At 35.0% G+C, this 12014-nt stretch overlaps 1 protein-coding gene across 2 annotated transcripts in view; it reads right to left on the bottom strand.

Moving 5' to 3' along the window:
- CACNA2D1 (calcium voltage-gated channel auxiliary subunit alpha2delta 1) overlaps positions 1 to 12014 on the bottom strand; it is a 355899-nt gene that overhangs the window by 25698 nt on the left and 318187 nt on the right. For both annotated transcript variants that reach the window (XM_057376925.1, XM_057376926.1), the window contains exons 21-26: positions 7787 to 7848; positions 6048 to 6124; positions 4080 to 4140; positions 2220 to 2317; positions 419 to 503; positions 144 to 206 (exon numbers count right to left, since the gene is read on the bottom strand). In XM_057376925.1, coding sequence (XP_057232908.1) covers positions 144 to 206; positions 419 to 503; positions 2220 to 2317; positions 4080 to 4140; positions 6048 to 6124; positions 7787 to 7848 — 446 coding nt within the window. The remainder of the gene's footprint in view (positions 1 to 143; positions 207 to 418; positions 504 to 2219; positions 2318 to 4079; positions 4141 to 6047; positions 6125 to 7786; positions 7849 to 12014) is intronic.

Genomic DNA, 12014 nt, shown 5'->3' with positions numbered 1-12014 from the left:
ACCAAGACATTTCATTAGTTTCATAGCTATCAGCACAGATTAGACTCCAGGAGGCAGTAGTTTCTCATTCAATTAAAACAATAATTAACATTCCACCCTTTCAGACTTCAAAATTATATTACATATTTAGCAACAATTCTTACCTTTTGGGGAACACTCTAGTAATTCCACCGTCTGTAACAACAAATTGTGCAACAACTCCATTGCTGTAAACAAAAATAAGATTTAAAATGAAAACTGACTGAAATTCTCACAAATTGCTATGTCAAGGGTTGCTATTAAAGTACGTAACAGTGAATTAAATCTCTATTCTGTATAACATTAACTGCACATCTGTATATACATACAGATGTGTAAAATTTTATTTTCAAATTTTAAAATGAATTAAAAAATCACTGTCAATAAAGAGAATACTTACAGAGACATTTTACTCCAATAATTTTGGGCAAGTTGATTTGTAAATCCTGCATCCAGCAAAATTCTCATGACCATATCAGTATTACCTACCAAACAAAGGAAAACATAAGTCATATGAAACCAGATGAGATAGAGTTTTGATAAAAGCCTAAAATGAAATTCTGAATTGCCAAGATGCTCCAGCGACAAAAATTGAGTGGTTTTATTCTGCCTAACTTCAAATTATGTCAAGTACTTAAACAAATGCCCTCACACTGTTGAGTTCACTCAAACATTTTCTTTATCGTATCCTAAAAACCTATCTTTGTGTCATAGGAATAAGGAAGGTGGTAAGGACAGAGACTCCAGCTTTGCAAATCCTCTAAATCTGGAAATAAACCTATTTTTAAAACATATTTTCATTAAAACAATTTTTATCTCAATTGATGCAAGGAAACACTTAATTGTTAGTGATCTTACATGCTACAAAATGGAGATAATTAAACTACATTAGAAATATATTTTGATCAATGAAGACCAGGCTTTTAAATAAAACACAWTTGTCACCTGAAAATGTGTACAGCGAAATAAACTAATTTTGAATCATTAGCAGGATTAGAAGAGTCACTTAAGATTATTTCAGTGTGGAGATTTTATTTGTTATTCCTTTTGAAAAGCATTTTTTGCTATAAAATTTAGAAATAATTTCCATAGCCAGTCATTACTTTAATTAACACTGTTTACCTATTGAAGAAGCTATTTTTAAAGTAACTTAATTATTAGAAAATAAAAAKAAGGAAAAAAGGACAATTTGGCTGCATATTCCAAAATGAATTACCACAATATGTAGATAATGTTTTGGAATAATTACTTACTAAGCACTAGTKTATACAACAATATCACTAAACATGTCCTCAATATTTGCTTACATAAGTAGTGAGCATTGCACAAGAATTTTCTTTTTTCATTACATTTTATTAAATTAACAATAATTGCTTTAATCATTGGAGGTGAATGCTTTAATTTCCAAAACCGAGTCMAGGGATTCAAATAAAATTTGAAAAGCAAGAAAAAAAGTTTATTCCAAATCTTTGTAAATTATTAATAATGCTAAACAGATACCAAACCAAACCAAATCCAAACATTGAATTATTAATGAGAACAGGGCTTTAAAGCCTTACTGATGGTAATAACTATTGATTTATTCTAAAGAGAGGTTAAGGATCAATCTCAAAACATGAATTAATCCCTTCCCAAAGCTCAGTGCTCACCACTGCAGCAGTTACATGGATCTGTGGTCTKAAGCCCAAGTGAGATCTCTTAAACTCATTTGTGAACCAGCAAAAGAAATTCCTTACTTTTTATTCTGGTTATTGATTATTTCAGTCTTGGACTCTTTTTTTTTTGCTTATTTTGGAAGAAAATTACAAGAAAGCAGGTTTAAGATTTCATTAAAAGATTTTGAATCTGTTTGAAACTTACTTTGGCTGTTATGCTCAAGAAGAAAAATATTTGGAGTGTATTAAAATGAACCACTAGTTATGTAATGCTTGAGCAAAATGCTGAGAGAAATTACGGAAAACACTGGATGCATAATGCCCTGTAAACATTCTTAAATAAAGCCAGAAACTTGTACACTCTAAAACTAATTTAAAACTAATTTTACACTCTCTACCTTGGATACGAAATCCCAACACTAGGTATATTAATACTAAAACAAACAAACAAAAAAAAAAAAACACCACAATTTTGAGTGTGAATTCTCATTCACGAGAAAGTATTTTTCCAAAGAAACATTTCAGTGAGCTGAGAAGTGTACTTACATGATGAACTGCTTGGAGTATTTCTGTCAATAAATTCATTGAAATTTAATAGAAACTCAGTGTTGTTTTCTGATTTTTTTACATCATTACAGTATTCTCTGAAAAACAATGAAACATACTTTTTTCTTGTGCTACCAAAGCAGGCGATTTTAAAGTCCAAGTAGGCTTGTACAACTATTATGAAATAGATGGTACTACTGTATCAATTGACTGCCGTGATCAATATTGAATGATGACCATATCAATTATTTCAGATATCTACAGGAAGTAAGTGTTCAAGGACCTGACTAAACATTTGTTAAGATTTAGATTATAAGAAAATTGCATGTATTAAAGAGGGCGTAGATTCCCAGAAAAAAAAAAAAAATGAGGACTAGTGCAGGCCAAATATCAGGAAACCATAGTCTGTACATAAAAACAAAACAAAACAAAACAAAACAAAACAAAAGAAAAAAACAAAACAAACAAAAAAAAAAAAGCCCAGTGAGTTAAAATTGCTTCTGGGTTAGACTGTCCTGGAAAGTACATGGACTGCTGGTGAAACACTCCAGGCTCCACTAAAGCCAGATTTGTATGTTAAGGTCCTAGCCTCTGAGAATTTTTAAATGCAATTTTAAAAGGGTACAAACTACACGAACATATAAACACTCTTTGCTTTTACATATGGAAAACAGATAAACAAACTGCTGCCCATTATATAATGCAATAAAGCAATATATCATTGGGCAATTTACTGAATGCAAGCAAGTAAAATAAAACTTACTGGGCATTTTGGAGGTAAATATTATGTGGGAAATGGCATTAAACAACTTTAATTAAAATGTACAAGGTGTTTAGCAGTAAAGCAGAGGGCTCTCTTTTTTTTAAATGAGCTTTTATATTAAATGAATTTTACAAACAAAAGAAGTCTGTTCAAGTATTTCATATGACTAAGATATCTTATTACTCTTTATTCACCTTACCATGATCTGGAAAGATTAAAGAAAGAATTTACCTTACTACACCAATATTCACATTTAAAAAGAGCTACATATCAAGCAGACTTTTTTTGATGTAGGACAGTAGGGACTTGCTAGAAGCTGTTAATTGGTACAATTGATTGTTAATAACTTCAGTCTTTCAGAAAAAATAAGTTAAACAGTTAAGCTGAGATACATTTTAAGGTAGAAGACTACATAAATCAATGTAGTCATTGAAATCAATGTATTAATAGAAATTTAAAAGTATGCAGATATTTATCAGATTAAAAAAAGAATGCAACAATTCTCAACTGATCTTGACTGAACAGCATTTCCTTTATTTGTCATAACTATCTTTTAGAGGAGCTRAATTTTTAGGAACTGTTTATCATACCAGGTTTCCCTTGCAAACATAATTTTAAAAGGGAAACAAGAGCTGCACSATTTCACATAAAAAAAACCCCAGGRAACTAATGAAATTAATCAATTTTCAATGACTTAGTAATTTTTATGCTCAATTAATTGAAAATTACTTCATACTTAAGTGATACAGAGCTTTGAAACCCTTTGTCTTGAAATTGGGAAATATGTTGTGGTAAGTATTATGCAACCTATTTTAAAAAGAGCTGTAAAATCTTAAAAGTCAGAACCACAAGAAATGCACAGATGTGAATAAGTTTTCCATTAAAATGTCAATATCAATTTTTTCAGCTTGTTTTGATTAATATGAACAGAAATCAGAGYCTGAAGATGCTATTTACATTCCAGCATGAAAAAAAGATTTATAATTTTTTACCAAATGAAACTTTATTAGTCAAGTCCTTATTTTCCATGTGCCACTAATCAGATCAGATGCTTATTTAGTGCTGAAATAATGCTTATTAGAGGGAAATCAACCAACCTTGGTGCTAAAAACGTATAGCCAGCTTCATCAAAATGATCAAGCTTCAGTGATTCTGTAACTACAAAAGATGAAGAGTAAACACCAAGTAAGTAAACTGGAACTTTTGCCACAGTTTCTCTTCTCAAATTATTTGGCTAACTTTTGCATGCATCCATGAGTTTAGAAAGAAATTTTTATTTTGAGACATGTTCCCACTAATAAATTCTATACTTCTCAGTATTTCACAAAAGAAGAAGAAATTACTTGATTATTGTGTACAAAATACACCTGGCAACAGTAAGATAATATCTAACAATTTATTTAAGGAAGATATTTAATCAGCATAACAACATGAAAACATAACGAGATGTTTTCACTAGAAGTAAACTGACACAAATAAATATTTGGGACACTTGAGTTATTAGAACATGAAGAAAAATGGTCCYAGTATTTTCTGCAATAAAGTTTAACTCCATCATATTATCTTCACTGTAAATCCTACAGAAAATGGCTTTAATAGCTGATATCACTGAACACCTATAGSACCAGACAAAGAAGGATTAGAGATTAGCAACATATTGAAATGTGCACCTAAACAGAAAAATACTTCACTTTTTTTCCCCCTTTGTATTGTTTTGGTACCCAATGATCATGAAGAAAATCCTGAGATGGGGAATACAGAGGAGAATATCCAGTAGGAATAGAAATATAAGTGAAAAAATATCAACTGCAGTAAACGGAAGGAAATTGAGCAACAAGAATATACTTGCCCTCTTTGGATGCCACTATCCATCAGAAAGAGAAAGCAGGGAAACAGAAAAAAACAGGGTAAAGCACAAGGGGTCACAAACCAATATTTTATTCAAACAGCCCCTTGAATAAAAATATTGTACATAGATAGAGCAAAGGTTCAATTTACATACAGCTGTAGTCTGGAAAAAAAAAGACAAACATCTTCAGAGACTGAATAGGTCCTCGATTATTTCCCAGTACCTTCTATATACTGTGRCTATTTCAAGGGTCTGTTTGCAGGTTTTATTTATTTAAGTGCAAAACCAGATGATCTAATCCATCAAGAAAATCACACTCCCTGCCTAAAAACTTAATTCTAAAGTACTTATTATTGGAAAAAGTWATGAAATAAATCATTGCTTATTAAAACTTGTTGTATTCTACTTCATATGTGGGAGCAGTGGTACAGTTATGTAGGGCKAACCAAGTTTTCTCTAAATACACAGTATCTATGCCTGTCTGGTTTTTTTTGGCTTTTTTCTAACTTTTTATTTAACTACATACTTGTTCTAAGTTTACCATAACACCTGGATAAAGTTAAAAGGCTGTGATGGGTTCTATTTTGTGTACTGTCTAGACTATGTTAAACTACACCTAATAAACAAAAAAYCTTAGAATACTGACCAGTAAAATTTCCAGCTATCACTTCAGAATCTGTAAAYGGCTTGAAATTGGTCTAATCTAAACATATAATGCAAACATCCACTAAAACTATTTGTAAAATGCACAATAAAAACCTAACTGCAAACCAAAGCAAACAGGGMTTTCACATTGTTCTATTCCTACAGGCAGCAGAGAGCATTTCCTAAATATTATACTGTAACTAAAATACAAAAAAAGCGCTTTGGTCTTCTAGTCTATATCACTTTATTTTGCTAATAGAATGAAAAAAAAATAGTAACCAGACCCTTAAAACRACAGCAACAGAGGATACACAAAGCAATGATTCTACAGGCACAGAGCAAGGGGTAGGGATTGTCAGTGGAATTGGGGTACCTGCACATATTCTATATTTATAGAATATTTCTTGCACCTTGGATGTTACAATGGGTTAGAATCATTGCTAAAGATTTTGGGTAGATCATGATAACATCAGTGAATTCCACAAAATTTGTGAATTTCAAACATTGCTTTTCAAGTGAATCTGAGACTTGGCAATAGCAGACAAAACCAGGGAACCTTTRCAGTACTTACATCTGGCTTGAATTATTGGTTCATCTATTTTGGCTTTAATATAATAAAAGCTGTATGATGGTAACACCAATGCCAAACTGCAATAGAAATGAGACAAGTGAAGCAATTATGTTATTTGCAGCAGTTTTCCAGTTGCAGCTTTTCTGTGTTTGAAAAGTAATTAAGAAGTTTGGAATTTGGACTGTCACAAGACAGTCACACAGTGATCTACCAGCCTCACACTTTGTAATAGAGACAGGCAGGTTTATGCCAGTCCTGAGGCTCCTTGTGTTTATTTKGATTCTTATTTACACTTTAAAGCATAAATGTGCTTTTTAGCACATAAGCAAGGAATTTCCAAACAATTGCAAATAAAAAAAAATACCTGATTTTTCTATCGTCCCCTAACACATTTAAAATCCTACTGTTACACATCGCAGCGATCATTGACTGGAAAAACATCCCTTAGTGCTGTGSTGATTTGTGCACATCATATAATGAGAGATTCTCACTAATCAAACAACTATCAGTATTCTTTAGGAATGRAATCTGGCAATATTTGCATTCACATTACATTCAGGATCAAAAAAAAAAAGATTTCTTTATTCATACAGTCATTGCTAACAACTAATAGTTCAATAATATTTTAAGATTTGCAGAGCATTTGCAAAATTTTTCTTTTCTATTGTAGAAAATTGCAGTATTTTCTTTTCTATTATACTTATTTTTGTTCACAGTATGTAGGAATTCTTTTTGCAGCTAAATTCAATACATATGTAGAAGAGCTCATTTCTAAAAATGTATGTAAAGGACAGGAGGTATGAGTAATCATTAGAGCAGGTACCATCATCTCCCAAGTCGCATCCCTAATTTTTGCACTTGGATTTCATCCATGTAAAACTGCATTAGTTTCTAATGAAGGGCTGCAGAAATTAACATTAAAAATGTTGTACAGTTGAGCCATAAATGAGCTGACCTTTAATGACACACTTGCCATTCATACAGAATCTAAGTGAGATTGCTGAATATTTAGTGATAGCCTTCTACCAATTCTCCTCCAGGGAAATCAGTGGCAGTTTACCTGTCATTAACAGTTACTGCTAGCAGAAATTGCTAATTAAAATCTATAATTTTATGTTTAATAGCTTTTCTGCAAGGAGACTCTGAGGATTTATTGCTGTATCTCATGCCAGGAAACWCAGGAAGAATTAAGAAGTCACGTAAATCAAATGTATTTCTCYAGTGATTGCTAGATGGCAGTCTGATAAAAACTTCATTTTCTTACAGAGTATAAAGATAGAGGCAGTTCAACAGAAAAATGGTATGGTGAATAGAAGATCCTGAGTTTACATTCTGTTGTTAAAAGTTTGGTTTTAAACTTGAATTAATGCTTGAGTTCTCAGTGGCTGTACACCTGTGGTGAAGACAATAGAAAATGGGATCCAGCTTGGCTGAGGACTGCTGTAATTCACCACAACACAAACCCAGCATTTTGGTCAAAATTTGACTCAATATTTGTACCAAGTAGTTTTGAACTAGAGTAGTTTAACTTTCCTGAGACTTGGAAAACCTCTAACTTGTTTGTGGTAATGTTAAGSAATGTTTCCATATTCCTTCTAACATTACAAAGCTGTGTGCTTAAATGAATTTGAAATAATATACATATCAGTATCACCTTAGGTAGCATAGAAAGTATAATGCAATTAACCAAAAGGACATTTAAATAAAAAAAAAGAAGTCAGTGAACAGAAATGAGTTACCTGTAATCAGTGCCATTCACAGCAGTCCACGTATACGTTCTGTTTCCTTTATCAATATACCTCTACAAAGAGATATAAAAGAAAAATTAAATTATTAAACTCTGGAGATTCAACAACTGTGACCTTTCTTTGAGAAATACCACGTTAAATCACATACAAATCTGTTGGATTTCTGTTATTTGTTTTGCAAAAATAATGCATTGAATGGCAACTTATTTCCTTAAATATTTTTCAAACATATGTTTTGCAAAAGAATCAAYCATATAAATTTTATTGAACACTGGAAAAATGTAAATTTCATTAAAACCAGACAAACCTGATCTGTAATTTTCACTTTAAAATTCATTAGCCAGACCAATGCAAACCTTTCTCTATTTGATTTAAATTTGATAAAAAATGCTTTCTCTTTTATGGGTAATTTTGCAGTTGAAACTATGAAAGGATGAACAAAAAACAAAACCCAACCTTCAGKTACAAAAAGACACTGTTGGTAAGTCTTTAACAACAAAAACACCCAGAGCCTTTCCTTTCAGGTCACAAACACCCCTGGCTTAATGCATTTGAATTTGMATCATAACTACAGGCACAGCCTGGTAATCCTGGTTGTATAGACACCCCCTGCTAAACTTAACATGTGTTTCTAATCTCTTTAGGAGGGTCTTGAATTTGGGGAAAAATCTAACCTTGAAATAAATATTTATTTTTAAATAACTTAATACATTAGGATAATCTTTCCCATTTGTTTTCTTGTGGTATGAAAAACAGTKTGATAGGCACAGTCCCACAGTTCCCCATAGATTTAATCATGAATCCACCTGGCTGACATAGTTTTACCCAGTTTTTCACTTTGTTAACAATAAGATTATGCCAGCTGCAACGTATTATTATTTTACAATCACATTTTTGTCAGTATGCCAGCAATGAAGGCTGTGCAGCTGTTGCACTGCAACATTACAGACATGGTGAAAGCACSACAGGTAAACCTCAAGGTTCTCTTTCTCTATGGTAAAAGGATAGTGGGAAAATGACCATGGCTCTAGAAAAGAGGTGACTTATATGACATTTCTAAATTGAAACCTTCTCATTACCTGGCTGTTGCTTTTCAGTACAGCATGACAGTATAAATAGCCATTTATAGCCATTAAATTTAATAGCCATTTTTGAAAGAAAATGAGAAAAATTATTAAAGAAAAACASCATAAAAGATGTGGATAACAGTGTCTAGTGCCCTGATATATTTTATATTTAAAGTTAAAAGATGGTTGAGGAGATTCCTCTCCAAGCCTATGTATATTTAATGTGCACTTCAGGTAAGAGCAGCTACCTGAACCTCRTGCTGGCAGTCCCTCAACCCCGGCACAGTGTCATGGGTCACACATCGTGTACCCCCACAGGAGACGAGCAATGCCCAAGGTGGGAGGGGAAGAAAGAGAAGAGCTGGGCTGTAATTAAACCCTGCTGCCACCAGCACTGTGAGAGTGCTTGAAAGCAAATTGGCTGCAATGTCCCTTCAGAGGTGACCCAGCAGAGAACACATCCTCACACAGCAGCTCCCGGTTACCTCTGCCTACTCCCTCAGTGGGTGCTCTGAGCCCATCTCATCCCAGCTGATCGCTGCCAAAGCACTCACTCGTGTTACTGCAGCTTCTGTGACCCTTCAGTTTTCACTGCTGCCCACCCCGGCTGCCAATGTGGCAATGCTTTTGTTCCTATGGCATCTCCTCTGTTACTTGGAAAGCCCCCGAGGCCTTGGGAGACTCCCGTGCACCCCACCCACATTTGCTACAAGCCCAGTCTGTGCTGCAGGATGAAGTCATCTCCCAAGACACTGCAGGRGCCAGCTGCAACACAAAAGGAAAGCAATGCAAACTTAAACCAAAAAGGAAAACAAAAAGAACATAAATTTTAAGCCCGGAGACTGCAACTGTCAGTTCAGAGCAACCGACCACATCAGCCCTTTTTATAAGAAAATATATGATGCTATCAAGTGCTAAGTGATGCATGGCTCATGCGTGGCCCGTGGTTTAAAGCAGCTTTATTCTGGTTCTAGCAGCCTGGAGTTGGGAGGGTGCAATGGCTTGAAGCAGTCATCACAGACAGCCAGCTCTGGCTGCTCCTTTCTTCTCTCACAGAGGTCTGGGTAGAGGAAGAAATCTTRTTCCATGGTGCAAGGGAAGGTGAGGATAATTAATATCACTGGCACTTGAAACAGCTGGGATCAAAAAGATTGGGATATTTCATTCCAACACAGACTGTGGTCTGGGCTGTGTGTAAGTGGCACATTCTCATGCACCCAGGGATGTTCTGTTCCTCCCTCCCGCCTGGATATGTAAATGATTTCAGCACTGRCAGTACTTCCCTCCCTCCCTCTCTGGGCAAAGAGCTGCAGGACCAACTCTTTCAGGTCTTTTGTAGCCCAGACCCTGTAGAACAGCCTGAAATCTCTTCAACACATTTGCCATTAATGCAATTCCTTGTACAACCCTAATTGTGTTATTGTATTTTTGTGACCTTCTGACCCTCCCTGTTCTAACCACCTACACAGAGCCCGTTTCACCCATAGRCTTGGAAAGGCACTCTGCAAACAGAACAACATAAATCTGAAAATGTCCCAGCATGGAGTCTCTGCCTTCAGTAGCAGTTCAGCCTCATCACAGATGGCAGCAGGACTTTGGATTCTCTGAGAGTGGATCAGGAATGACCCACAAAGGGAACAAACTGGTGGTATCCTAAACAGCATGGGCTCCCGACACAGGGGAGGGAGCAGAACTGACATCTGTTGGGGCTTATCCTCTCTGCCCCAGAAAACACCTATTTGTGCACCATCCTCCAACCATTCAGGAAAAGACACTATTTTTTCACACACCAGGATTTTCCCCAAGATTATAAAGCAGCATTGTAAAGCTAATTTCTGGCATTTTACTGTGAGAAAGCGCACAACAGAGTCCTGGCAGGAGGCAAGGGCACGGCTGATGCCAATCTCTGCTGCAGAAGAACATGGGAAGAAGTGAAAGCCAGCATGAAACTGGACATAGAGAAGAAATCTGGGGATGTTTGATGAGCCCATGGGACTCCAAAGTGTCAAGGACAGGCATGTTTTCAATCTGAAAAATCTAARTGCATAAAGTGTGTTAAACTGACCTCCCTCATAAAGATTTACATACTTCTGCTGCCTACATGATGACATGATCATCATTATATTCATCTTTCAGCGAAGATTATCTTGCAAAGTTTTGAAGAACTTGAGCATGGTTTCCTGACCTTATTTTGCCCTTCTATTAAGTTACACTTTCAGAAGCAGAATGCTTTCTCAAATCCAGTGCAGATGCTAAGAGGCTGAGCAAGGGTTATGAGGAAAGATTAGACCTGTTGGAACAGATCCAGAGGAGGGGCACARAAATYGTCACAGTGCYGGAGCAAYKCTCCTGTGCAGAAAGGCTGAGAYAGTTGAGGYTGTTCAGCCTGAAGAAGACTCCAGGGAGACCTTAYTGCAGCCTTTCAATAYTTCTGCCTCCAAAGGCCTGTTTTAGAAACAAATGACCATGAAACAGGCATTCTAAAATCACAGCATGGATAAACTCTGGAGACATGTTTCAGAAAATCCAGAACCATTTTCAGTCTCATTTAGCAAAGACAACATGTGCGTTGCCATTGATTTTCACCCATGAAGACGGGTGAGTTTCTACCAAGCTTAAAGCAAAAATTAACTAGGACTATGAAATACTTTTTCTGAATATAAGTAAGAACAAGTATTTAAGAATCTTCCCTCAATGCAGAATTGAGTCAGAGGAGTGGTAATAGGAATTACTCATTATTGGGAGCTACTTGGTGTAATTAGTCCAAAATTTAAAGCAGAGTTTAAAAGTTAATGGCATCCAATAGACATTGAATGGAACACAAGTTGGGAATGTGTTGTTTTTAACAGAATAACACACACACCCCCTCCCATTCCCARTCTCTGAGATCTATTTCCTATCAATTTAACTTTATTAGATTCTTTCTGGAGTATATACTCTGTGAGAAGGAGATTTCCTCTGGAATTTCTGACCCTTAAACACAAACTGCAGAACTATTGCATATATCAAAGGTAAAGGAGATTAACAGGAAAAGGCAGTTAATAGCACACATAGAAAATCAACTGTGCAGTCTCAAGTAATTATTTTAAGTATTTGTTAGGTTGTATATGAGGGTTGTGCAGTGTCTGCTAAGTCATTAAATTAGATATCTT

Source organism: Malurus melanocephalus, unplaced genomic scaffold, assembly GCF_030028575.1.
Source record: "Malurus melanocephalus ecotype Western Australia unplaced genomic scaffold, MMel_1.1 scaffold_294, whole genome shotgun sequence".
In the NCBI taxonomy this organism is placed as follows: domain Eukaryota; kingdom Metazoa; phylum Chordata; class Aves; order Passeriformes; family Maluridae; genus Malurus; species Malurus melanocephalus.
The sequence above is the reverse complement of the archived record's forward strand: the minus strand, read 5'-3'. Positions and strand labels throughout refer to the sequence as shown.